General features: G+C 42.3%; 2 protein-coding genes across 4 annotated transcripts in view; one reads left to right on the top strand and one right to left on the bottom strand.

Annotated features, from left to right (window-relative positions):
- Positions 1-221: 221 nt before the first annotated feature.
- Positions 222-26,826, top strand: slkb (STE20-like kinase b). Its single transcript, XM_038714548.1, has 18 exons — positions 222-1,054; positions 2,301-2,465; positions 4,982-5,030; positions 5,228-5,377; positions 8,647-8,719; positions 8,879-9,073; positions 9,393-9,474; positions 10,352-10,483; positions 11,444-12,262; positions 12,362-12,492; positions 13,359-13,482; positions 15,845-16,024; positions 17,165-17,294; positions 20,678-20,802; positions 22,363-22,554; positions 22,671-22,796; positions 22,885-22,998; positions 24,758-26,826. The coding sequence occupies exons 1-18, from the start codon at positions 905-907 to the stop codon at positions 24,902-24,904; spliced, it is 3,084 nt and encodes a 1,027-aa protein (XP_038570476.1). The 5' UTR covers positions 222-904; the 3' UTR covers positions 24,905-26,826.
- The window catches only part of LOC119899792 (collagen alpha-1(XVII) chain-like), a 24,433-nt gene continuing 22,791 nt past the window's right edge, over positions 26,315-27,956 (bottom strand). For all 3 annotated transcript variants that reach the window (XM_038714545.1, XM_038714546.1, XM_038714547.1), the window contains exon 53: positions 26,315-27,211. In XM_038714545.1, coding sequence (XP_038570473.1) covers positions 27,165-27,211 — 47 coding nt within the window. In that variant the 3' untranslated portion in view covers positions 26,315-27,164. The remainder of the gene's footprint in view (positions 27,212-27,956) is intronic.

Raw genomic sequence — 27,956 nt, 5'->3', positions numbered from 1 at the left:
TATATATATATATGAGAGGCTGATTTCCCCCCAAAATTGGGGAATTTTCGCAATGGTGTCTGGGACTTGTAGTTTCAGAGACACAAAGAAACCGGACCGTAGTGTTTCTTGAGGCGATGGCGGCCGATGGATGCAGTAACACTACAAAGAACAAGTGGTACACCGCAGACTAATTGTTTTGTTTCTCAGCGTCGTCGTGAATACTTTAAACATACCCCCCAACATATCTTTGTGTTCAGTCTCCGGTGCAGGGGAGGGCAGCAGGAGACTGAAATTCCCCCGCCAACTGTCACACACGAGGAGCAAGAAGAGAAAGAACCGCAGTCGCGCGCACTCGTGAGCGCGCACAGACACTAAATCCGCTAGACAACTAAACCTGTCCCGGACCGCGGGAGAGATGACTGTTTTTACCGTTTTAGCAAATCTTCATGTACGGACCACCTGTATCCATTTGTACCCTTAAGGAAACTAATTATTCTGTGGAATACAACTATTTGGGAGGACGCCTTACTCATCTTTTGTTTTCTTTTGGAGAAAAAAGCCGCACGGGGTTTGTCGAGCCAGTGGGTAACGTTAACGTTAACGTGAGTCAGGAGTTGGAACAACGACAAGCTTTCCGTACTAACTTACATTTCAAAAAACTCTTTTGCTGGACACGTAACCTTTTAAGACTTTTTTTAGGGGCTAACAATGACCCTGGACTGCCCAAAACAGTGTCAGAGGCTAAGCTAGGTTTTGAGCTGAACTATTATGAAAGCTACACGCTGTGTTGACCAAGCGGGTATTTATAGCGAAAATTTGGAGCGTTACTCCAAAAGCTATTGCTAAAGGAAACCCACACTTTAAAGTTTAAATCCACTGTCAACTTTCTAACGTTAGCTAATTGAATGACCCAGGATTCACCATGTCGTTTTTTAATTTCCGTAAAATATTTAAATTGGGATCTGAGAAGAAGAAGAAACAGTATGAACACGTCCGCAGAGATGAGAATCCAGAGGAAATATGGGACATAATCGGTGAATTGGGAGATGGCGCCTTTGGAAAAGTGTTCAAGGTACGTAATGTCTCCTTCAGTAAACCTGAGTCTTTTGTAACCTCTAAGTTACATACCCAGAAATCCTGTTTTTGAATCCCGACACAACGTGCCAGCAGTGTCACCTCAGTGTTGCATTGCTTTGACCCACCCACCATCTTCAAAGCAGCACACCAGCCCTGTGACAGAGGTAGGGTCAAATATTACTCTCCACAGATATCCAACAGGCTTGTCCCTTCTCCCTAGGAAGTTTGTTTCCATGTGACTCACGTGTCATCAGATCCACTCATTTCTGGAAACTTACTGGTCTCATTTGCAGGCAAAGCTGGAGCAAAATCTACTTTTATGATGCTGGTGGATGATGTTTTTATCCTCTCTGCTCTAAACAAAGCAGCCAAATAATTCCCCTTTTACACTGTCAAAGCAGCGTCCCTTGTTATCATTTTAATGGAGCCATTGTTTGGTTTGAGCCTCATTCAGAGCTGGAGCCAGAAGCTTCATTTGCATGAGTGACAGTAAATTTGATCACACAGGAGGGCTCGACCAAGTCCAATACCAGGAAGTCTGTGGCTTATGAATGCAGTTCAGATGTTCTGTTTTGTACTTCATTGCCAAATGCTATTTTTGGAAGTGGTGGAATAGTTGGACTTCACCAAGATTACATGCTGGCATTACTTTGTATTGTGCTTAAATTAAGCCTAATCTTCTTGCACAATGATTTAGTCACAGGTTGCCAATTTCCCAGCATTCCAACAGCAAGGCTCACATGAACTAGACCCACAGTTCAAGAAGAAGGAGAAAGTACCAAAACAGATCATTTATCGTAATTATTATATAACACGGGCAGGTCACCAGGAAGTGGCTGCATCCCATATTGCTGTGCCGACTTCATTGAGCACATCCTGCCTGCAGAGGAGCCAACACAAACAGGAGAAATTTCACTTTCCACTTTAACAAGACATTTCTGATGTTCTGCTGACTTGCGCAGACCTACAGCAAAGCAGGGGGGGGGGGTTATTTGTTGTTTTTAGATCCTCTTAAAGGCGTGTGAGATGTTTATTGCAGGTCTGAGGTCAGGGCAACTTAAAGTCCAACATAAACCAGATTTGGCCGTCCATGAGTCTTTGAGATTCATTTAGAGCAGCGAAACGGGGACAAACACAACATTTCTGAACTAGATCCAAGACAAGCAAGACTTTACACTGAAGTGAATAAATGTACGAGTCCTTTGGCAATTCAACAGTTTAATAACGTTCTCTTCCTACAGGCTCAAAACAAACAGACCGGCATCCTAGCTGCAGCCAAAGTTATTGACACAAAGACCGAGGAGGAATTGGAGGACTACATGGTGGAGATCGACATCCTGGCCTCCTGCGACCACCAAAACATCGTCAAACTGCTGGACGCTTTCTATTATGAGAGCAAACTCTGGGTGAGTATAGGGATGTGGTCTCTGCAGTGCTAATGTCGTCAGTGTTTCCTCCATGTCACCCAAGCAGAAGAAATATGGACCTAATATAGCCGTTCAAATTAGCCTAAAATTGTAAAGTAAAAGTAAATTTCTCCCCACTGTAAATCTGCTCTATAAAATCACAGAAGAAATACTGTTTCATTGAGTCTGTTTTATAAGCTCTGCTTTTCAGTTTTTATGATAATTGACATAATGGGCTCAAAATTGTATAAATGCCTTTAACCTGCAGTATTGTTATAAGCTGTAATTAAGTTCCTTTCCTGCTCTAATATTGTTATCAAAATGTGAGGCCAAAGTTCCCACGAGCAGCAGAAACAAGCAGCTTTGAGAGCAGTTAATCATCATACCAGTTTATAATCCCTTCGCTTTTGATATGGGCTTGTTTTTAAATAGCTTTGTTTTTTTTACTGTAGCCACTTATTGCAAACAAAGATATATTTTGTCATCTTGTATCTTTGAAAACTACCAGAAGTTTTGTCTAGTGGAGCATCAGTGTGTGGGCTCCAATGAATACTGATTAGTTGTGTGTGTGTGTATATATAGTGCCTTATACCTTGGCCCTGGAGCAAATAGTTTCAGTAGTTATGGATTATACCTGAGGGCTAAACGTGAGGGAAGTGTTCATGAATAAATAATCAGTCTCTGAGGAACTCAGTGACTGAGGTGGATTGCAGGTCAGTCCGAACCAGTCATTTAGGGGTTTCTCTTTCCTATCATTCACACACAATATGTAACCATGCAGAGCAAGGATTTAAAAAGGATAAAACTACATAGATGAAGGACAGATTTAGAAACAGGGCATTAACACATGAGTCAAGGCCATGGTGCACAATCGGAAGTACCACACAAGCATTCAACAAGACAGTCAGTTTATTATAAACTCCCATGTTAACCTGAGTATTTAATTTCAGTGCATTTCATTGAGCGCTCTGCCCTTTTCCTCGCCATTGTCCTCTGAACAATGGTCATAGCTGATGGCAGTTGTTGATTTTTTTTTATTATTTTTTTTATCCTGGCCTGTGTGGCCCCTGCAAACAGGAGAGAGTGTCTAGGACATTTCCTCCTTGAGATGAAAGGCTTTATTCCACATAATCCAAGAAAGTTTGGGAGGTGACTCACTATATAACTGCACACTAAATTGTGTCACTCACTGACCTTCGTTGCCCTGTGCTGTGTTAAGCAACTATTTCAATTGCACAGCAACAGTTTAGGGCTTCAGGCTGTGACATTGCTGATACTTCTGTCCTTTTAGGCCTGTACACATGTTGGTGAGATCATATACAGTCTTACATCCTCCCTCTCTGTGCCACATGAGTGGATTAGAAATTATGTTGGTTGGTGCATGCTTGTCCATTTATTTGTGTGTGTCAAATAAACATGTGGGAGAGGAAACCACAGCCCTGGCCCGTGGTTCCTCTCTGCCTGCTGCCACTCTGAAAAACCACTGTGGTGTCTATTGTACAACAACAGAGCCACTAAAACAACAGCACGCCTACAGTGAAACGTATAATGCCGTGCGTGTTGAATAGCCAAGACTGTTCTGAGACTTGAGGCATTGTATGTCTTGTAAGGGCTTTGTTGTTGTAAGTAGAACAGTCTTGAAAAGCTCAACTGAATAAAAGAATGCCACCGAACCTTGGTGAAAAGTGTTTTTAGGAAGATTTTGTCACTTTCCATTTAACATGCAGGCTGACCCTGTAAATAAAGCGAGTATCTTAACCAACATATCAACCACAATTAGTTTCTCAATGGTTACAGAATTGCAGAATCGTGGCTTTACTTCCTCTTCTTTAACGTGTTGTTGCCCAAACCTCAGTGTGGATGGATGAGTTAGCATCGTGCCATAAGGCTAGCCTTGTGTCTAGCTCGATAAAGACACATTATCATACTCACCCCTGCCTGAGGTGCCGTATCCATAGAAACTTTAATCCTATTTACAGGCCTAAAGTCTGGCAATATATCTAGCTAGCTAGCTACCTAGCAGCTGTGTGAGACCTTTTCCACAATGTGGCCCCAACTGGGCCAATCCTCTTACATCTACCGGCATACTGAAAGCTCCTAAATGCCTTTAAGGGCTCAGAGGGTTTCATTCAGACTAGGTGGAGGTTCATTCTCAAATTGTCTAGCCATGTGAGTAGTTAGGGTTTGTGATGGCGGCAGTGATGATGATGAGTGCCTTTTAGAGTTTTGTATGTATATTCCAGCAGACTAAATACATGGAGGCCAGCATTTCTCTCTGAGCTTTAGAACTATAGATAGACAATAGATTTGAAAGGTCACTGGGTACAACTAGAGCATTACTGCCTAATGAATGGCCTGTGCTCACCTCTTTATGAAATTCATTTTGTAGCACAGCTCATTGCTAACCACTAAATAATAATAATAATGTGATGCGTAATAATTTTACATAATCAAAACTGTGTTGCAAATGTTGATAAACGCACTGTGACTCTGTTCCTTTTTCTCCTCGCTGGCAGATCCTCATCGAGTTCTGTGCAGGAGGGGCTGTGGATGCTGTCATGCTAGGTGAGTCAGCATTGTTATAATGTCAAAAAGGAAACTGTCCAGAAAGCAGCACTAAAAAGCAAAGTGAAAGGCCAACCGCATATCACATGCTTCATTCGTCAATACAGTGAATGTAGCTTAATCCTTTATCAATGATTAGGTTGGATTAGTGGATTCCACAGTCAGGAATGTTAAGCATGTGTTGTGTCCCTCTGCAGAACTGGAGAGACCCCTTACAGAGCCTCAGATCAGGGTGGTTTGTAAGCAGACTCTGCAGGCCCTCGTCTACCTTCACGACAACAACATCATCCACAGAGACCTGAAGGCTGGCAACATCCTCCTCACGCTGGACGGTGACGTCAAGCTGGGTAAGGGCAAAGTCAAAGATTTAAAAAGTTACGAAGTGATTTACAATAAGAAACAAGGTAGATTAATTTATTATTTTACAACAGGGTTGTATAATGAGATAAAATTGTCATTCATTTTATGCTACTCACAAAAAGCAAACATAACATACAAAATGATATACAGGGTGAAGGAATAAGCAGAAGAAGATAGAAATAAAACTTTACATGGTGGAGTGCTGAGGATGAATTTGGGAGTCTCACAGCCTGGGGGAAAAAGCTGCTCCGCAGTCTGGTGGTGTGGCAGCAGAAACTTCTGTATCTCTTCCCAGAAGGCAGCAGGGTGAACAGGCTGTGGCTGGGTGCCTCACCTCACCGATATCACTGATACTCAGGAGTTGGGTACCAATGAGTGGTTTTAATCACCCGCTCCAGAGCCCTCCAGTCCCGGGCCGTGCACATGCCCACTTCCCATGCCAGTATGTGATGTTTTCAGGTCCAACAGAGTTGTAGCTCTCTTCACAACAACACAGACGCAGGTCGGGCACGTCTGGTCTCTCTGATACATCCGCACTTTGTTCACGCCGTGAGAACTACATTTATAAATCAACACAGTACACATATATCAGTGCATTATACAGTACATAGCTTAGCGGAAGAAAATACAAACAACACCTAGCATAGCAAAGATGACGTGGTAAAATACCTTGTTGGCCGCTTGTGTGAAAAGAGGTTATTAAATCCTTTAAAGTCCCTTGAAAGTCCATTTGTAACTTTTAATGCAGTGTAACAAAGTCTCGTAGCCATCTGCTCCGCTGGAACCCGAAACAGTGCGCTATTTTTAACTTTACATTAAATTAATTATTATTATTTGTTAGAACTGTGCATCATGAACACACAAGTATTTATGCAACAACACTTACAAGAGTTCTCTCCATGTCGGGGGATTCAGTCTTGGGTGTACAGCATGATCAGGAGAGGGGGCTGAGCACACAGCAGTGGGGGGGGGGCTCTGGTGTGACCGGCAATCCAAACTCTCTTCTGGTCTGTTTGTAAGAAAGTCCAATATCCAGTTGCAGAGTGTGGTACTTAAGCCAGCCAATCAGTTCGTCAATCACTTTCATGGGGGAGATTGTGTTGAAAGTTGGCATCCTTTGTGGATTTGTTGGTTCAATAAAAACTACTAATAAAAGTAAATAAAATCCAAAATATAACAAAACAAGATAAAACCATTTAAATAGTTACATCAGATAACATCAGTTAAGAAAAAGCCAAGAGTGAGTCTTAAGAAGAGACTTTAAAGAGGTCACTGAGTTTGTCTTCCTGAGATCCTCAGGCAAGGAGCGCTGCGGCTCAGGGGCCCGGACAGCAAAAGCCCTGTCACCTTTGGTGACAAGTGAAGATAGTGGAACCATTAGCAGGGGCCTGCCAGAGGATCTCAAGCAGCAATCGAGCAGAGATTATCCGGCGACAGATATAAGCAGGCGCCTGGCCATTCAGGGCTTTAAAAGCAAGCAGTAAAATCTTAAAATCAATTCTAAAACGGGTAACCAGTGAAGGGCAACAAGGATTAGTGTGATGTGCTCGCTTCTCTGAGTACTCTTAGATAGACTGCAGCCTCTTTTTTAACATCATTAGATAAGCCACCAGGGCTAGAGGAGAGGTTGTTAATGCTGCTGTGCAATCTCTGATTTGGAGTCATTGAACTGCAGGGAATGTTTTGACATCCACTTCTTTGTTTCAGGGAGGGGAAAAATGAAGATCCATAGGTGCTTAAATGTGTACTGTTGTAGGATGAGTGGAGAAAACTGTAAGCTATACAAACAGGGTATAGGAGAAAGTTAGGAGCTAGTGTCAGTTGTCTTGCTTAAGTACATTTTTCCTGGTTCAGTTTCGGCAATTTCTTTACTTTTCCAGGGGAAAACCATAAATGAGTTCACAGTCTAGCAATGTAGGCTGCTTGCCCTTAGCCATAGTCTCCATGTATTTATCTCATGTTTCTTAATGATATGGCACAGGAATGTCCTGTACAGTGAAACCATCCATTTATAGCTGCATTCACACATACAGCCCAAATACATTGTTAGGTTCAGGCGTCTGCGTGGGTCACACAGGTCGGGTCAAGGTAAAACAGATTTACCTCTTTGAATTTTACGACAATATATTTTTAGCTCTAGTAATGCAATAAGCTTGCAAGGTCACATGATCCCCATCATGCAGTTACTCTCTATACATGCAAAACAGTCATAAGAAAGAATATTGGGACTCTTTGTATGTTTTATCCAGAGTTGTGCTGCTCTTGTTCCTCTTACAGAGCATTTCCTGAATGACATAAAAGTCGCAATATTTACTTGCCATTTTCAGTTTGATACACATACGGTTTCATTTTTGTAGTTTTTGGCCATTATTCCTACCAGTAATAACAAATCAAATATTAAATAAAAATGCAGTAAATAGTAAAACAAATTGTTTGTGGAGATTGGAAAGTCTAAGTCACACTGAATCTAAAATCTGATGAGATTTGACTCAAATTTCAGCAATTGGTGGCAGAAGTTTTTAAAGTTTGCCTCCATGAGCTGTGTGTCGCACCCTCTGCTGCAGCCCCACCTGTTTAGCGTGCTGGTAAACATGCAAACAACTAACTTCCTGTTCTTCTTAGAACACCGGCGTGCACCTATTCCTTTGCCCTCATGCAGTATCCCCCCCCTTTATCTCTCCTATGAGAGTATCCTGAAAATGTTCCGTTTAAAAAGAGAGCCATAAAAGAAATTCACTGTATACTGCACACTCTTTCTGTTGCATGGCCACTGCAGACATGGCAACATGAATTAGTGAGCTTTATGTACAGCAATTGTTTGGACTCGCTGCTCAGTGTGTGCACACACACACACACGTATCCACAGCAGATGCAGTAACGCAGCTTACTTGGAATGAGTCACTGCTGGTGAATGGAACAAGCTCGGTGAAATAACACAGCAAGCATTTTGTCCAGAGACATAACACACAGAGGTGCCTGTGCATCTGCCCGCTGGGGCACTGATGAGCTGTTACTCATAAACGATACAAACAAGGCATGATGTCATCATGCAAATGTAGGAAGAGCTTTATAACAGCATATGTTTTTTTTGGGCTGTTATTTTGTGTTCATTTCATGTGCTGATGAGATTAGCTACTGTGCTGCTCATTGGTACAGATTTTCATGTTGTACTATGGGTTGTGTGGCTACATTTGGAATATAAATGATGACCGTGTTGTTCCTCTGGCTAATTTCTGTTGAATCACGTGTCTTTCAGCTGACTTTGGTGTCTCTGCCAAAAACACCAAGACGCTGCAGAGGAGAGACTCTTTCATTGGAACGCCTTACTGGTGAGTGGGAAAATAAAACAAAACCCATTTTTGTTGAAAAATGACCAAAGACACGATTAACATACACAACTGCTCACCATCAGGTTTGCCCTTTTGCCTTTCTTGCACCCAATACAATAAACATCCATGAACTCCACGTCTCCTTTCAATGACTTCCAGGATGGCTCCAGAGGTGGTGATGTGCGAGACGTCCAAGGACCGTCCATACGACTACAAGGCTGATATCTGGTCCCTTGGGGTCACCTTGATTGAGCTGGCACAGATTGAGCCACCCAATCACGAGATGAACCCCATGAGAGTCCTGCTGAAAATAGCCAAGGCTGATCCCCCTACCCTGATGCAGCCATCACGCTGGTGAGTCACCGCCCAGAGCTCCTTTGTCCTGTTGTTCCACCCCCCCACCCGCCTCTGGTTCAGTGCCCATTACGGATTCATTCAGCTATTAGGACCGCTAACTGAGCTAACTAGCTAACGGCAGTTATTATAATTATATGTGATGTGCTGCCCCCTATTGTTCGACAGGTGGAGAATAGTGTAAATTCTACATGTTACCTTTTAATGTCTTTGTGTTTCTGTTGTTCTTTTGTACATAATTTTTACTTGTAAATACCTCTAGTAAAGAATAAATTTAAAAAGATTGAAGTTTTATTTTTTGCTTGTTTCCACCTCTAAGGTCCCCAGAATTCAGTGATTTCTTAAGGCGGTGTCTGGACAAGAATGTGGACAACAGATGGAGTCCGACGCAGCTGTTACAGGTACCTTTGTGTTGAAATTGAGATAATCCTACCTTCCCCATCCCATACCCATGTACCACCTGCCATTCAGAGCATTAGCAGTCCTAGAGTCCGACATCTGTTTACCTGCTTGGTGTCAGGTCTGTGTCAGGTACTAAATCGTGTGTCCTGGCAAGACTGACACTCATCCCTTTGTGCTCGGGTTGACGTCAGCGGTCTTTTTCCATAGGGTTTAAAGTGCTTGCCAAGTCAGAGCCACTTAGGTACAGAGCTGCAGTAAGAACACATTCATACACACACACAGCAAATACTGTACAGCGCTGCGGCTAAAGGATTGTTCTGCGCAGAGGAAGACTCAATGGGCTTGAAAATACAAAATAGCGGTCTGCCACCGATGAAGATTTTGATATCGAAGAAGCTGCATATTCTCAGGCCAGCGATAGAATATGTGCAGCATATTTCTAATCCAAAGAAGGTGAGGTTAACGAGATGTAGACGCACTGTGTTAGGTCCTGCGTTAATTTGCATGAAAGAAGTTAACTGATCAATTTATTTACCTGTTATTGTGAAGTCACTCAGACAGAGGATGACAGAGTAACAGGGTGGAGGAATGTAAGTGTTTTAACCCATATTGTTTAAATGTTATTTGGATATACTTTGTTGTGGTTTATACAGTCAAAGTAGGCGCAGTCTGTTATACTGTGAGCAGTTTATATCTCAAAATCTATGGGATTAGTTGTTGGTGGGGTGTCCGGTCTTTGCTGCCAACCACATCGAAGTGCTTTCAGTGAAGCACTGTTGAATGTTGAGTTCACCACATGCTATGCACAAGGTGTTAACATATAAATTAAACGTTGATTTCTGATCATGTTTTTTATTTTATTTGCCTTTTGCACAGCATTCATTTGTGTCCAGTGTGATAGACAACAGGCCACTGAGGGAGCTCATAGCCGAGGCGAAGGCTGAGGTCACCGAGGAGATTGAGGAGCACAAAGAGGAAGAAGAGGAGGAAGAGACAGAAGCACATCTGGTGTGTAAACATTCATCAGTTTGTCAAAGGTTTGCTAGAGGAATTAGCATAGTTGAGCGAAGAATGCAAACACTTTTTATAGTTTTGTTTTCATTAAACGGGGCAGACTGAATTTGCAGATGAACAATATGCCACACATTGGGTTGTACTTTATACTGATTACTTTATTAATTGACTAAAGATTTATGAGCAAATATTTTGATTACAGATTTAATAGTAATTTTCAGGTTCTCAAATGGGAAGATGTGCTTTGAAGAGCTCTGCAGTTTGGCATCAAGTGTTTGTTATGTTCTGAGCATAAAGAAAAGTTTAAAGCCACTTTTAACCATCTGGTTTCCTCAAATTTCCCCCAGGAGCAAAAATCAGCTTTTAAACTTGAAATAAATATTGATTTGACATTTATCGTGGTAATTATCGATATCGAATGGTAAGAAATGTTTTTTATCGTGATAACATTATTGGCCATATCGACCAGCCCTACTTCACCTTAGGCTCTGTGTTAATGTGACATTTGGTAATCGTAATGATTAACATAGCTTTAATTGATAATTTAATTTAAAACAAAATCATTAGTTGCAGCCCTGATGCTTTCCTGATTCAGCGTTATAAACATTTTAGAATTTTATATGTTTCATTATTGATGAATCTGCTGGTTATTTCCTCGATTAATCAGTTAATTATTTGGACTATACAATGTGTGCATTACTATTACCCAGAATGCAATTTGACCCAAAGATATTCAGTATACCACATTGAAAACCAAGAAAAACAAATCTGTATTTTTGCTTGAAAAATGACTCGATCAGAACATGATTCATCTATTATCCGTTCATTTCTTGTCCATCAAGATATGGATTTGTCAGCAATTTTTTCCAGCTCTTACAGTGATTGGTCAGTGGACCCCTGTTGTGTTCTGGCTTTGGGAGAAACCACCCTTCCTCACCTCTGTCTCTTCTTCAGGGTCACAAACGCGCCGCCTCTGATGTCAGCGTGGCCAGCACAGAGGAAGAGAAGATCCCCGTCTCTCCCTCCGTCTTGGAATCAGTCCCTGAGAAGGCTGAGCCACTGCTGCCCGTGGCCACGCCCACTGAGCTCCCTGTGGTCACGCCTACTGAGCTCCCTGTGGCCACGCCCACTGAGCTCCCTGTGGCCAACCATGTGGTGGACACTAGCTTTGTGGAGGAGCCCGCTGCCCCTGGCGCTGGGGAGCACACGGAGGAGTGTTCAATCACTCCAGTTGAGGGTGGTGAGGTAGAACAGAAACAAGTGGAGGAAACGCTTCCAGAAGCAGGAGTAGATGTTGCCTCCCCAGGACCAGAGGCTGAACCAGAGGCACCTGCTAAGGAAATGCAGCAGCTGGAGATTGCTGTTGAGGATGAAAAGGAAGTGGACACAGCTGAGGTTCCAGCCAATACACAGACCAGCACAGAGAGTTCAGAGGTCACTGAAACTCCTCAGGAGGAAAAGATGACTGTTGTGGAGGAATCAAGCACACCAGCAGAGGAGGAGGAGGACCAGTACAAACATCTGAAGGTGACACTGACACTACCAGAGCCAGACAAAGTTCTTCCAGAAGAGGAGAATGGCGAGAAACCAACAGAAAAGGATAAAATAAATGCAGAAGATGAGAAGACTGTTCCAGACAAAGCTAAGGATGATAAGGAGAGAGATTCAGACTCGGGGAGCGTCTCAGCCGCAGATAACAGCAGCGTTGACCTCAATCTGTCTATCTCAAGCTTTCTGTCCAAGACAAAAGAGCGTGGATCTGTTTCCATACAGGTAACTCACACTTGACCACACACTCAAAGATAAGAAACTGTACTGCAGACTTGCATAGCTACAGGTACATCTATAAACTCCTCTTTCTTGTTTTCTCAGGACACAAGGCGTCAGAAGAAGACGTTGAAAAAGACTCGCAAATTCATTGTGGATGGAGTGGAAGTTAGCGTGACTACATCAAAGATCGTCACTGACAATGATACCAAGAACGAGGAGATGAGATTCCTGAGGTATTCGCCTACCTTCATTTGCATCCACACAGGGCTTCAGTTTTATGCAAATATTATGTAAATACATTGCCCGGGAGCCTACGTGTACATCCTGACTCCTGTCAAAGTCCTTTTAGGCCTTTTAAGTCATACCATTCGGCCGCCATCTTGGCAACGCTTCCTGGCAGCTATTTCGGACTAACAAGACCAGGCTCCTATCTGAATGAATGGGGAGAGACCGTTACGTCAGTGGAACCACACGATTGGCTGAAACGTCAGTTACGGGCTTTCCCCATAGAGTTGTATTGAGAATGTGATTGAGTGGCGTGTCTCATCTAAAATGTCTCTGCTCCTGTGTGGAGTTAATCTCTTTAATGCTGAATCTGTAAGCCACCGTTTCAGAACTCTAGGCAACAAGTGCTCACCACTCTGACATGCTTTGTGCTTTAAAGAGGTGGTATTGTGCTTCTTGGCTTTTCCCCTCTCCTTAATTGAGTTTTATACCTTTTGTGCATGTAACAGGTGTGCAAAGTGAAAAAGCCCAAAAGTCCAGCCCAGAGGGAGTTCCCATCTCCCACAGAAAACTCTGCTCTGAACTGTCTGAAAACAGCTCGTTTGTAGTCCAGACGTTTCCCTTTCATCCCTGTGACGTCACCGGGATGAAAGCTAAATGCGCCTCATATAACGCTCGCCAAGCAACTAGTCCGACACGCCGTCAAAAACAGTGAGCTGCAGCACACAGCTCCCCTGTGTTATTTGAAAATTAAACCATGTAAACCTGTTCTGGTACAAACCCTAAATAGAATTTTGAACCTGAAAATTAGCACAATACCACCTCCTTTTAAAAATAAATAAATAAATACAATTTTCTTCTTCCACCTTTCTAGGCGCCAGGAGCTGAGGGAGTTGCGTCTCCTGCAGAAGGAGGAGCAGAGGGCCCAGCAGCAGCTCAGCAACAAGCTGCAGCAGCAAAAAGAACAGATCTACCGGCGCTTTGAACAGGAGACCACGGTGAGTGACCCAACTCAGAAATGTCAGGGCTCACAGTGTTAACATTGTTTTCAAATCTGTAAATTATGGGCTCAAAGGCATCCCAACAAAAATGCTGTTGTGTTTCTTTACATTCTCCAACGGACAACCATGTGAGCAGTCTTCCCGGTAACACTTTTCACTGTAGTCTTTTGCAAATGGTGCCCATTTTTGTCTTGACTTTCTAAGCCCTTTCAGAGCCATGCTTTATATCATTGTGTAACCTTAATAATATTTATAACTTTTACTAATATAGCACTTATCAAACAAAAGTACAAAAGATAAACACAGGGTGAAAAAGGGCACGTAACACCACTATATAAGATAAAATACATAAGGACAATGCAAGAGACAAAATACAAATGAAAAAGAAATGGGAAATCACAAGTAAGTAAAACAGATTGACTATAAACATAAGACTAGAATAAATAGCGACTTTATATGACTAAAATAACACCATAAGATAAAACGGGCAACTCCGATAAAATCAGGATATGCCTTCTGATAAGTGTGTTTTTAAAAGAGATTTAAAAGATGACAATGACTCTAGGCTCGTGCGGACTACACGACATTCAGCGTCGGCCGATGGCCGTACCGTTCACACTACACAACTTGCCTTGTGACGGAAGTCGTTGTGGCGTTCACACTACGTGACTAATCGGTGACGGGGGGTCCGACGCTGGTCTCCAAACCACCTTTTGTGACGAAAACACGTGTGAAAAGGGAAACGGCGTGAACCTACAGACAAAACAGCTGTTGTTTGTTATTATAAAGAAAGCAATTATAAATACAAAGAATAATGGTGAGAGAATGGATCAACACACGCAGGTAGCAGGGATTGTCTGAGCTACAGAGGGAGCTGGAGGGGAGTAAAAAGTGTTTTGCGGTGCAAAAGTAGCTGCCTGCTCTCATTGGCTGGATGTGGATGTCGGGTCGGCCGACTCCACCAGATATATGGCTGGCGTCGACGATGTGTCAGAAATGTGTTGGGGAGCCGTTTTGATGCGTCCTTGAGTAGTTCACACATAAAGACTGGCGACCACCGATCGATCGCTGATTTACCCCTGATCACAGCCTGGCAAATCGGGCTTAAAATTGTGTAGTGTGAACTAGGCTTTGGAGAGCCTTACTTCCTCGGGCAGGTCGTTTCAGAGCCTCGGGGCCCGGACAAAAAAATACTCTGTCCCCTTTAGTTCTAAGCCTAGACGCAGGAAGATCCGGAAGATCTCAAATTTCACAGAGGTTCATAAGGAGTTAAAAGGTCTAATATATTAGCAGCAGCCCAGCCAAAGGGAGCCTTAAAAGTAATCAATGAAATTTTAAAATCAATCCTAAAAAAACAGGGAGCCAATGTAAAGAGGCTAGAGACTCCTGTGTCGTTTGTTTTTGTTTTGCGAGGTGTTGGGGACCAATAACTTTACATGTTTCTGATCATGGCAGGAAAGTGTGCCTCTGTCTTGTGATAACAATTTAATCATTTGTTCTGTTAGTCACCATTTCTGCCTGCCTTGCACCTGGAAACTCGTATGCATGAAAACTGACTGACAAACTGCATCCGCTTGATTCAAAATGAAAATTCACTCAATGCAGATGTCCACAGAACTGCTCTCAAAATTGCATGTTTGTGCAGCAAAACATTGTGACCTTATGATTTAGGAACACAATGAAGAAATGTAAAAAAGAACAGATTCTGTGGTTGTTTGAAGAGGTTTGCTTTGACCCTCTTCAAACGTAGCCTGTCCAGATGTAGGGAAATGTGTAAAAGACAAAGAGTCATCTGAGTGTGTTACTTTTCTCCACTGTACACAGATCCAGATGTTGTGGTATTCACAAATTCTTTGTGTGTTAGCCTTGGATGCAGACGGATTGTAAATGGATTTTAATGTAAAGTTGTCGTTCGCAACCGAGTTGTTACAATTTTCCATCCATTGCAATACATTAAATAATTTGCAGAGTTATGACAGAGCTTGTGTTCATCAGCAATTCATGCAAACCCAATTAGGCCTCTTTTGAACTCTGTTGGATGCCTCATATTACTTTGAAAACTTACGTAATGATGGTTATTGTCAGATCTCTTTTAAGAGTGACTCACTCTGCTAATGGCCTCTCAATTTTGTATGACTCTCCCATGTAGCTGCTTCTGTAATAGTGATTTTATTATTTCAAAATGTGGCATTTTGTCTGGCTTCTAAGACTTTGTTTATGTGGCGTCTACCAAACGCCGTTCACATCCACAGCTTCCGCCAAATGCTTCTGAGGTTTTACACACCGAAAGAACAGAATTGCTTCCTCTTTCACAGCGATTCATTTCACTCATGTGATGTGACCCTCTGTGTCCTCCCAGAGTAAGAAGCGTCAGTATGACCAGGAGGTGGAGAACCTGGAGCGACAGCAGAAGCAGACCATCGAGAGGCTGGAGCAGGAGCACACCAACCGGCTCAGGGACGAGGCCAAACGCATCAAAGCCGAGCAGGACAAAGAACTCTCCAAGTACCAGAACATGCTGAAAAACCGCAAAAAAGAGGTTAGCATGTGGACCATGTTGTGTTCAATTTCCTTTCACTCCCCTTGCCCACAAGTAGTCCCTTAGGAGGATGGGATAGCTTGTAAAGTTCCTATTTATAGTACTTTATTTTGACAGTTAGACACACCTGTCTGATCTGTCTTCTAAGTGTTTACATAACCAGCATTTAGCTGCACAGGGGCTAAATCAGTCTGCGCTGCCACTTCTTATTTATTTTCTCACATGGGGCTAATCTGGTCATAGCTGTTGTCTCATTTTATTTCCATCTATTGCTCATGGCTGCCCTGACACAGGGCAAACAGAGCATGTAACAAACGCTATCATGAAACATATTAAAGAGGAAATTATCGGAACACAGCCAGACGAGGCAATGAGGGCTTTGAATTTTGATACACACTACCTCCTTCCTCTCAGCTCTCCCCAACATGTCTTTTCTTGGAACAGACTTCAAACTGTGTGATGGTAGCATGCACAAAGTTGTTCAACAGTTACATACTGTGCTCAGTTGTGTGTGTGCGCAGTCTTTAGTGCGACGTGTAGGAGGGTAATGTTCTGTGATCCACAGGGAGTGGCTCATGTTATGATTCAGTCCTTTCAGTTGTCCTTGTGCACCCTGTGCAATGTTCCCAGACATGATCGAAGTGGACATGCTACGTTTAGAATCTGTAGGGTAATTTATAGACATTTAGAGACAGGCAATAATAGATAGCCTGAATGTGTTGACTGTACATCATTGAGCACTACATGAGCATGTAAAATGTCAGGTGAGCCAAGTAGGCCAGATTAATGTGACTGACGAGCAGGGGAATTGTCTGGTTCATCAGCTCAAGCCATGCTTAGCCTGAGGTAAACTTGGCAGAAAACCTGTAGGCCAGCAGACACACTCTAAAACTCACACCTGGCCTCATAAAGCCTCTGCTGCTTCGTGTGTTTTTAAAAGGTTTTTGTTGCACTAGATGATGCTCCTTGTCTGTCAGTGGAGAAGTGCCTCGCTAATTTAGGCTACGATGTATCATTATTGTGGATGAAGATTCAGTGAGTCTCTGGTTGTGGCTTTGTCAGTTTATTGTAGACTCTTGAGATTAACGCCTGGACCTGTTTCCTCGTGTCGTTTATGATCTCTGTCTTCCTTTTGTCCAGGAACAAGAGTTTCTTCAGAAGCAGCAGCAGGATCTGGACAGCGCTCTGAAGAAGATTATCCAGCAACACAAACATGAGCTTGCCACTATTGAGAGAGACTGTCTCAACCACAAGCAGCAGCTTCTCCGAGGTAAAAATAATAACTGGCTTTATTCACTTATATTTGGGTGTCTATTTATAAAAGCATTTATGAAATGTTTTATAAATACTTTAATGTACAAAAAAAATTCTCATACTGTCCGTTGCTTCAGCACCTTTAGTCACTCTCTGAACACCCCATTTTAGCTCCAGTCTCTTTAAAGCCCACTTTATTCTCATTCCCGGAAGCCTCCCGAGGGGTAGCCACCAGCTGGCACTGTGCATGGAGATCTGGTCTGGCTATGCAATACTAGGCCTCACTGTTTAAAGTACAAAAGCACAACTTTAGTCACTGGTTTTGGTGAAATGTCATCATTTTTTATGGAGAAAATATTTTTTTACTTGTTAGTAGGGCTGAACGATTTGGGGGAAAAAAAAGATCTAATAACGAATTTTCTGCCAGATATTGCAATTATGATTAGATTTGTGATTATTATTTTTTAAAAGTTCAATATTCACTGCCACTCTATTTTTGACGGAAGCCGTGACAAGCAGCACAGAGCAGATGACTGGGGCAGGAAGTCAGACATAGAACGGCGGAGAGAATCCGGTCAATTTTCAAAATAAAACGCCGTGTGCAGACTCTCGGTCGTATATATCAGCAATAAACACAGTTAAAACAACTTAACAACGTAGCATACTTAACCATAGTAGAAGCACAAAAAGCAAGAACAACTGAACAAAATCTGAACAAGTCAGCAAAATCAGGCAGGCAAAACGCTCTTATGTGTGATGTGTAGCCTGCACAGAGCGGAACGAAACACGCTCACTGAGAGCTGTTGACCATAGTTGAAGCACAAGAAAGGACAAATTAACAACACGTCAACCATAGGTGTCGCTACCTGTGCCCCTGTATCCATGTGCTGTGCCCCAATAAAATTGTCAAGACCCCTTGGCCCTTGACCCCTTGGAGACAGTGATTATCCGTCTCTCAGTGAAGGTTACAACTCTGGACTAATGCAAGATGGAAACTAGAGGATTCACATTGACTATTAAAATGTTGATTAGTGGGGCAGACTGGGCAATATGGACGTAGATCTCTCAGTAAATAATATAACAATAACATTCAGTTAAGTCATAGTATAAATTAGGGCTGGACAATAATGTAATAACAATAATTATTGCGACATCATTTTCCTCTAACAATATATATATGTAACAAATGTGCAATAAATATTTAATAAATCTATCGCCGATAACTATTATTTACAGGGGCTATGCTTAAATTTGTCAGTAAAGTAGATGCTGGATCATAAGCCAGTAATAGCACAGTTGATCCAAATTAAGCACCTGCCAAGACCCAGTCTAGACGTCTTTAGCAGGTCACACAGACCCAGGTGAAACACAGGCAGCCTCAGCCAGTACGAGCACAGCCAGAGATGTGCAGCCAGCAGCAGTCTTAACAGACTTTATGAGAATTTTTCTAGAAGAGCCTATTACAGAGACAGAGCGGTAGAGCACTGCAGTGTCAGGTGTGACTGTGCAGCAGTGGCAAATTGTTTACATGGCTCACAAGTCAGGTGGCAGGGCAATGTCAGAATTCTTCTTAGGTGGTGACAGGAATGTGTCCTTATGCTCCGGTTAAAGCCCTTTCTGACATGACAGCACCAGTATTAATGGGCTAAGCAAGGGAAGCTGGTAAAGCACATACTAACACTACACTTCAATCAAATTTACATGGGTGATGAGGGGCCCCTGATGTCAACAACGTAGGGCAGGCTAAACGCTCCGCTGCTGAAACACTTAAGTGTGAGTTGACGCTGAACAAAACTGCGGCACAGCCGCTGCCTGTGTCTGTTCAGCTGAAGCCATTATTCGACGTTGTCCTTCGTTTGTTGTAAAATGTACACGCCCTGTGCCCGCTGTGATTGGTGAGTAGTACCCATAGGAGGCGCATGGCACGTGTGATTGGCTAGCAGGTTTGTCACACAAGGACGAAACAGAATGAATTTTTAACTGCATGACTGTTTAAAACGGGTCAGATGCGCTGCATGATTAACCTACATTTTAATCTCCATCTTTACGATTAGCTAATCGCGTTCTTTCAAATCGCGATTTCGATTTGAAAGCGGTTAATCGTTCAGCCCTACTTGTTAGCAGTTTATTTAGTCACTAACTACAGCTAAAGGTAGCTGCCGCTAGCTAGTTAGCCGGCAGCTAGCTGTCCCATTAGCTGGCTCTGCCCGTACTAGAAGCTTGGTGCTCCGGGTTTACACCTCTATTGTTAGGACAGAAGCTTTGGACCGCTGGGAGCGCCAATTTCAAGCAGAGCCAGCTGAGTTAGCAGTAGCTAGCGGCTAAAGTAACTGCTAACAACGAGTAAAGTTATCTGTCCATCAGGAAAATCTGTATATCACAGATAGTTGAGGCAGAGCAGGACATCAGAGGGAGAACTACAAAACATTTAACTTTCTGAGAGACAGACTGAAAAATCTGCAGCTTTATCTCGATGGAATGATCTCTTGGTGTTGTGTTGGACGGCGGGGCTGAGAGCAGCGAATTCAGTGTGTGTTCAGTAGGCGGGGTCATCCACTTAATGTAAATTTCTTAATTTATTTTACTAATATGCTTCAATGTTAAACAAATAGTGAAATATGTGTTTAAGATCTTTTTGATTGACAGTGAACATCAGTGATTTGTCTTAGTCAGCAAAAATGTCAAACATTCTCTAATATCTTTATTGATAATGGAAATAATGGTTGGTTGAAGCTTTTACTTACAGCCACTGTTCTGTGCTATAAACCCCACTGATTTCCTACTCTTGTACTTGTAGAAGGTTTTATTTTTACAGTCTTGTTGCGTCTTGTTCTGCATATTACAGCATTGAACATAATAGTCTCATTTATCGTTAGTCAGATCAGCTGTAAACGAGCCTGAAAGTCCCTCCGACCAACTAACACTAACTGCATCCTCCTCTGACTTGAGTGCAGTCAACAGCAGCCTGTTAGCAGTTAGCACTTGAGACTTAAAGTGCCAACGAGCTACACAAATGACACTTCTCAGAAATGCTCACTGAACCAAGTCACGGGAGGTTGTAAGTGTGCTTTAGGAGCTTGTAAGGATCTTTTACTGGGAGTAGAAATTATGAGAGTTCAAAGCTTACAGGCTGAAACGTCATTAGTAAAGTTGATGTTAGTTGACACAAGTATCGGAAGCATTCAGCCATTTGCTTCTAATGAGGTAACTTCAGCCCACAACTGTTGTATGTCTTCTGCTCCGGCTTGTTTCTCTCCACTGCATACCATCTAGTAATACAGAATGCTCTTAAAATGAGACATCATGTTGAGCAGAAATTCCCCTCCAGTAAGCCTGTGAATGGTTCTTCTGTGCAATAATTTAGCCTCGTCTGTTGTTCACTTGTGTGTCTGCGTACAGCACGGGAGGCTGCCATGTGGGAGCTGGAAGAGCGCCATCTGCAGGAGAAGCACCAGCTGTTCAAACAGCAGCTCAAAGACCAGTACTTCATGCAGAGACACCAGCTGCTGAAGAGACATGAGAAGGTACCAGCTGGATGAGGGACTTAGCATTATTATTATAGCTCCTTTAGGTGCCGATCGGACAGAGACGCATCGCTACAGGACCGGCCCGCTTCAAAAACGCCTTAGCAAAGTATGTTGGGCAAAACAGCTGGCAGAGTTCACCCTTGCTCTACCGCCCTATTTATTGGCCACGTAAACGGAGAGATTGATCTGGCTGCTCACACAATTCCATGCATACATTCACTGATTAGTATTTGAATAATGGTGGCGGGGGGTCCTTAAATTAAATGGTTCAGAGATCACATAGACTAAACAACAAATATGTGAAATAAACTGCGTATGTGCAAAGATCTACAGTGTTTGAGAGGGAGGAGGGGAGTGTCAGTGGCGGCCCGGACCTTGTTGATGAGGCTAGCTGCAGAAGGGTAGAAACTGTTTTTGTGGCGAAAGGTTTTGGTCCTGATGGACCGCAGCCTCCTGCCAGAGGGCAGAGTCTGAAACAGTTTGTGTCCGGGGTGGGAGGAGTCAGCTGCAATCTTTCCTGCTCACCTCAGAGTCCTGGAGGCGTGAAGGTCCTAAAGTGAAGGAAGATTGCAGCCAGTCACCTTCTCTGCAGAGCGAATGATACGCTGCAGCCTGCCCTTGTCCCTGGCAGTGGCAGCAGCGTACCAGATGGTGATGATGGAGGAGGTGAGGATGGACTCAATGATGGCGGTGTAGAAGTGCACCATCATTGTCTTTGGAAGGCTGAACTTCTTCAGCTGCCGCAGGAAGTACATCCTCTGCTGGGCCTTCTTGGTGATGGAGGTGATGTTCAGCTCCCACTTGAGGTCCTGGGAGATGATGGTGCCCAGGAAGCGGAAGGAGTCCACAGTGGTGACTGGGGAGTCACTCAGGATGATGGGGGAGGGTGGGCCTGGGCTCTTCCTGAAGTCCACGACCATCTCCACTGTCTTCAGAGCGTTGAGCTCCAGACTGTTCTGGCTGCACCAGGTCACCAGATGGTCAATTTCCCACCTGTAGGCGGACTCATCCCCACCTGAGATGAGCCCAATGAGGGTGGCTATCTTCTATCTATCTATTAAGCTATCTTGGCTCAATTGTTGAGTGTCCATTGGATCAAGTAACATAATCATGATCCTATTGGCAACCAGGAACTGAGTGAAACTAAGCAAGTAGACGAGTAGACTTACTGTCACATTTACCAGAATCAAAACAGGAAGAAAGTAGTCAAGTAATAAAGCCTGTCTCTTTGATTGACCACCTGGGCCAAGTGTGATATTGACGAGTGGTGCGACTCCTCATCTTGCACTGAAAAGTAGAGAATATTTTACTTCTACTTTCTTGCACGTCTAAACTGAAAAACACAAGAGAGGAGGTCATGCTGGCCGTACCATAGGGAAACAATGGTTTTGCTGGCATCTCTGTCCGATCGGCCCCTTCCAACCTCAGAAAGACCCTTAGTTGGTTTGTTTCTGTCAAAAATGGTCTCGTCTTGTCAAATGTCAAAAATAAAGTTAGAAAAAGTTGCTGTGGAAGCTCCCTCCATGTTTCGTGTCTGCTGGCGTGTGCCCTGTACAGGAGATGGAGCAGATGCAGCGCTACAACCAGCGTCTGATTGAGGAGATGAAGAACAAGCAGACACAGGAGAGAGCCAGACTGCCGAAGATTCAGCGCAGCGAGGCCAAGACCCGCATGGCCATGTTCAAGAAGAGCCTTCGTATCACTGGGGCCGCCATCACCCCCGAGCAGGAGAGGGAGAAGGTCAAACAGGTGACACGCAATATGGAATGAAATGAACCATAATTCTTTTGGCCAGATAAAACACAGTGAGCTCAAATTTCTTAAAATAACTACCTGTGAAGCCTAATCGTGTCTGTGTTTTCCAGTTTGCAGCCCAGGAGGAGAAGAGACAGAAGAATGAGAGGCTCCATCAGCAGCAGAAACATGAAAACCAGATGAGAGACCTGCAGCTGCAGTGTGACGCCAACATCCGAGAGCTTCAGCAGATGCAGGTACAGATTTAAAAACAAACACTTTTATCACCTTCGGACACAGTAACCCTCCGTTTCTAGACACTGCTTCCCTGTGTATGTGTTTCAGAACGAGAAGTGCCACCTGCTGATTGAACATGAGACCCAGAAGCTGAAGGAATTAGACGAGGAGCACAGCCTGGAGCTGAAGGAGTGGCGGGAGAAACTACGACCCAGGAAGAAGGCACAGTATCTGTTACACCTGACCATAATATCCACCTGCAAAACATTACTTCCTTTGTTTGTTAAAAAACGCTGTCTCAGAATAATGACAGACACATTCTAGCTGATCCTTTTTATTACCTGAAGCCAGAGGCCAGGATCATGTGTTTGGTCGTGTGTGTGTGTGTGTGTGTCTGTCTCAGGGCAGGGTCTTAAAAGTATTAAAGTATTGACTTTAATAATCTCAAAATAAGTACCGTTAAAGTCACCGCCGATCTCCTTCCAGTGCTGATTCATCCTTATTTTAGCCACTTTCAGAGTTAGCTTTGTACATTCTGATCGTAGTATTTCGTAATACTATAATAGTGACTGATAACAGTTTTTCGTAAAATGGATTACGTCATACTACAATCTTCAAGTAGTCAGATCTACAACAGCGCGCTCTAGACCGTGTAGTGAGTACAAGCTCGGAAAGAAAACAAAGAACTGATTAGCTTCAGTTCAGATAGGAGCCTTTGTGACCAAAATGTGAGGCCATAAGCATCTTTTTCATTTTATGTTATGATGGTACACAGACACACACCTTACAAAGCTATTGTGTATATGAATGTGAGTAGTATTATAATATGTTATATTTGTTAGGGCTTAAAATCCATACTGATTTATATCATTATATATCCATACCATTATATCCTTCATTACTTTTCTCAGTATGACCGTGAAGTTGGCATTAAATTTCATTCTATTAAAAGTCCTAAAACGTCTTAAATTTAAGGGTGAGAACCGTGGGGGTACCCTGGTATCTGTCCGAAAGCTAATCTCTCATACTACTGGACACTGCAGCCTAATATTTTACATGCACATGCTCAAGGGCCTCTCATGGTTGCGGTGATTAATAATTTTATTCTTATTGACCGAGCCTACAGTAAATCTATCGTCTTTTCATCAATATTCCCCATTGTACGATATCAGTTTCCCATACATTGATTTATTTATACATATTGGGTTTTTATTTTTTTTATTTTTTATATACTATTTAAAATGGGTTAAATCATATGTTTGATTGCAGCGCATATTCACTCAGCGCCTCCTCTCGCTCGGCCGCTCCCTCTTTCTCTCGCATATTGACAACGGACCCGTCTGTGAATTTACATTTATTCATTTAAACTTAAAATTGCTATATATGTCAGAGGTCGCACGCCTCTGGAGCAACTAGGGGTTAAGTGTCTTGCTCAGGGACATAATGGTGGATGGGTATAGTCCAAAGGCATAATCTTATCCATTGTGCCAACGCCAACCCCAAATTGAATGTATGTATCGTGAACGCCGCTGTACCAATCTCTCCAGCACAACGCTATCAGTGTCGGAGACCCACTTTCCAAAAAGTTATCAGCAAGCATATACCAAGCCTTTCTAATAAAGATGGCGTTAGAAAACAGCTGGGATGTCGAATGTTAGCAAGCTGTACATAAATAGTCAATATCACTGCATCAAAGTGAAATGAGTGGACACAGCCCCGGCATTCAGGATCCAAAATCCACTGTTTTACTCTCATGTAGTCATATGTCACTACTGCAACAGATGGAAGTTTAACCTCCTGAGTAACCAGGCTGTTTGTCCAGCTCCTTGCCAGGTGAAGGCTGATAACACAGTTTTGTTGTTTGATCCACCAGGTGTAAAGGGACCAGATTAAACCACAGTTTAAAAATACATTAAAAAGGCTCCTCAAATATTGCTAAATGATTGTCTGAAACCAGCATGTTTCTGTGTGTATCCTGCAGGCCCTGGAGGAAGAGTTTGCCAGGAAGCTGCAGGAACAGGAAGTGTTCTTCAAGATGAGCGGAGAGTCGGAGTGCCTTAACCCCTCCACCCAGAGCCGCATCTCCAAGTTCTACCCGATCCCCACCGTCCACTCCACCGGTTTCTAGGAGAAACCTACGTACACATGCACAGACATACATACGGTGCACATGGACATGAGTGCACACGCACCGACAGTTAAGACCGAACCTGTGCTGCCTTGCCCTAATCCTCTGAAAGCTGTTGGACAGTGTGAGAAGCATTTCTGTTAATGGACTCCTCAGTCTGCAGCTCTGCCCTGCAATACTCTTACTTATTTTGCAAATTTGGTCATATTTTCAAACTACTACAGTCATTTTGAAAGAGAATTAATATTTTCAGATCCAGTGTCCAGTGGTCTTCGACTCAAAACCACTAAAGTGAAGTAGCTCTCTGTTTTCTCGCTCTCTGATCATTATTTGCTGCTCAGTTTTTCTCTCATTTAGACATTGGCACTAAAGAAAGGAAAGAATTTTTTTTTGTTTGTTTTTTGTTTTTTTTTACACACAATGTTGATGATTCAATTTGATTAAATATTAAATAGCAATCTCATAATTTTATAATAAGTGATGATAAAATTGAATTTATTTCTGATACAGGAGCCAGAGCACATTTTTAATATGAAGGAATGATCATAGAATATATCTTTACTACATTAAAAATCTCTGTTTGAATTGTAGGTTGTGTTACATCAGAGGTTCAACTAACCCGTCTAATGCATGATTTTAAAGCAAGCTTTCTTAAGTTTTTCTTACAGAAATGATTCCTTCTTTGAGGGTTTTTCTTCAGAATGCCTTTGTGTCTCGAGCATAACCTGAGATCACTATTTAGCAACAAGCATTAGTTGCTTGTTGTGTACATGGAGGTGTGGAGATGGTGTTTACATCCAGAGACAAATGATCACTGTTGGGACACTAAGGAAGTCACTGTGGTGGCAGGAAAAAAAGACTGCAACAAGCATTTATGTACCTGTATGTTTGTCAGTCTGCTTTTTCTGTTTTACGTAACACCACTTTATCATTGTCAAGCAAAACCTATGTACCTATAGGAGCATTATTCAGGGATGAATAAAGAATGCAATTTTTTCCACAAATTCTGGAAACATTTTGACAGTCTTATGACTTTCTAGCATGCTACTTTAAACAGAAATCACCTAATCTGCAGTACAGACGATGACGCGTCCTTTGTATGTGCTTTGGTTTTCTTAATATGACTCCTCATAAGGTATTTTACTACCAGATGTATCATGGGTTGGCCTGCATGGCTTTTCTTTCTTCTTTGTATTGAAATGATAATACTGTTTTTATTGTAATGCTAGCTAATAGCCTTAATAGTTCAGGAAAGCTGTACTGTACTGTACCCGCCTTTAAAGATTTCGGTTGAACTGTAGGTTTTGTGCCACCTCGCCAACTTAATGTTCTGTTCTGACTTTATGAAGGATATTAACAAATTCAGAATTATTGCATCTGTATTCAAAGTAACAAAAAAAGAACATGAACTCTTAGCAGTTTTTTATTTTTATTTAGACTGATGTATTAACGCAGTTGTAAAAACAAAATGTTCAAAAAATGGACCTGACTGGTTTAGGCCATCTTGACTTCTGATTGGTTCATTTGATCAACTTTTTTTTATGATTGGCTATTGAGAGTTATGGTTAGTCAGAGGTATTTAATAACTGAACTGTAGAAAATGCAATGAAGGAGTGCTGTGCACCTTTTTACAAAACTTTCTCAGTAGCTATTTATATAAAAACATCTCCCAAGCTACAGCATCTGTACTGTAGCTTATTAATTGCAGTTTGCAGTGTGCATCAGTCAGTTCTTGTTCTGTTGGTCAGTGAGATTCTTCAAAAAGTCAGTAAATTGATTTAATTCTGAATGTTGAATGAAAATGATATCCATATCAAAATCGTTATGCATTTAAAAAAAAAAATAAATGTATAGTTTTTAGATTACCTGTGTAAAGTAGATTTTGATTTTTGCTGTAAATAAACATTTTTCTCTGTTCTACAGTTGTTTTGTCTCTGATGTGATTCCAGCTACTAATACATTTGTTATGAAAAGTTATGAAAAAACACTTGTCGGATTAGAAAATGCCAGCGAGTATGAGAGGGTAAGAGAAGGCAACTCTTACCCTTTCACCCCTTAGTACAGTGTATGACACAAGGTAAATTTCACAAAGACAACTCTGCACAGGAGAGGTTCAGGAATATAAAAAAACAATCAAATCATTAAAAAAAACCCAGATACATTGTGGGTTTCCGTAAATTTACCACCTTTTTACACACCAGGCAAACTCCACGTGAAACAGGATTTCACACGCAGGCCCACATATTCAGTAACTTGGCTGTTAAACACCAGTGTCCCTCCTCCTCCTCTTAGTCATCAGTGTGAATTCTGAAAAAACAACACAGAGGATGCTTAATTGAGAAGCCAAGTAGAGCTTTTGCATTTAGTCATAAGTTTGCCACTCATGTCATTGACCAAATTAACTAATCTTTATCTGAACCCCCAACTGATCGGGGTTTAATGGATACAATTTTTGAAAGTCTAGTCTTCATACACAGTGGGAATTTTTAGAGAATCCCTAGTTAATCTTATTACCTTAGTTCAAATAAAAATGCTATTGTGTGTATGCAAAGTGGTTCAGTGGCCAGTTTTTCCTACAGAATGTTATAAGGAGTTTCCTCCCAAACATGTTGTTTGATAACAGCTCAGATTCATTGAACTTCCACCAATCCTCCATCAGGAGTCAATATCCCTACTTGTGAAAAAAGCTCCTGATACCGCACCAAGTCTCCAAATGTCGACGTTTGGATTATGTCTATTTTGCTTACTATTATTTCCTCAGACCAAACAGGCTTTATTAAAAATACACATTTTCTTTTAATAATAAGGTGCATATTGAATATACTTTACATATCATCTTCGTCACAGTGGTATCTCTGTTCTTGGACTCTGAGAAAGCATTCGATAGGGCTTCCTGTTCCTGTATACACACTCATCTTACTTTCCTCTTGAGCGTGGGAGAAGACAGGTGTGCCCTCCATTCCCATTGCTTTTTGTATTGGTTACAGAGTCACTGTCAACCTCAGTTCAGCACTGTACAGGTAATAAGGGGATTTTAAGAGTGAACCAGGAC

This window comes from Micropterus salmoides, unplaced genomic scaffold, assembly GCF_014851395.1.
Source record: "Micropterus salmoides isolate LMB-PRFRI ecotype aquatic unplaced genomic scaffold, ASM1485139v1 Ms_hic_scaffold_12, whole genome shotgun sequence".
In the NCBI taxonomy this organism is placed as follows: Eukaryota; Metazoa; Chordata; class Actinopteri; order Centrarchiformes; family Centrarchidae; genus Micropterus; species Micropterus salmoides.
This window is presented reverse-complemented; position numbering and strand designations above follow the sequence as displayed.

Excerpts from the sequence above, each read along its gene's own strand:
- slkb (XM_038714548.1), top strand. The coding sequence starts at position 905 with ATGTCGTTTTTTAATTTCCGTAAAATATTTAAATTGGGATCTGAGAAG. Across the intron at positions 10,484-11,443 it reads AAGAGACAGAAGCACATCTG|GGTCACAAACGCGCCGCCTC; the intron begins GTGTGTAAACAT and ends TCTCTTCTTCAG. Across the intron at positions 13,483-15,844 it reads GCTTTGAACAGGAGACCACG|AGTAAGAAGCGTCAGTATGA; the intron begins GTGAGTGACCCA and ends GTGTCCTCCCAG.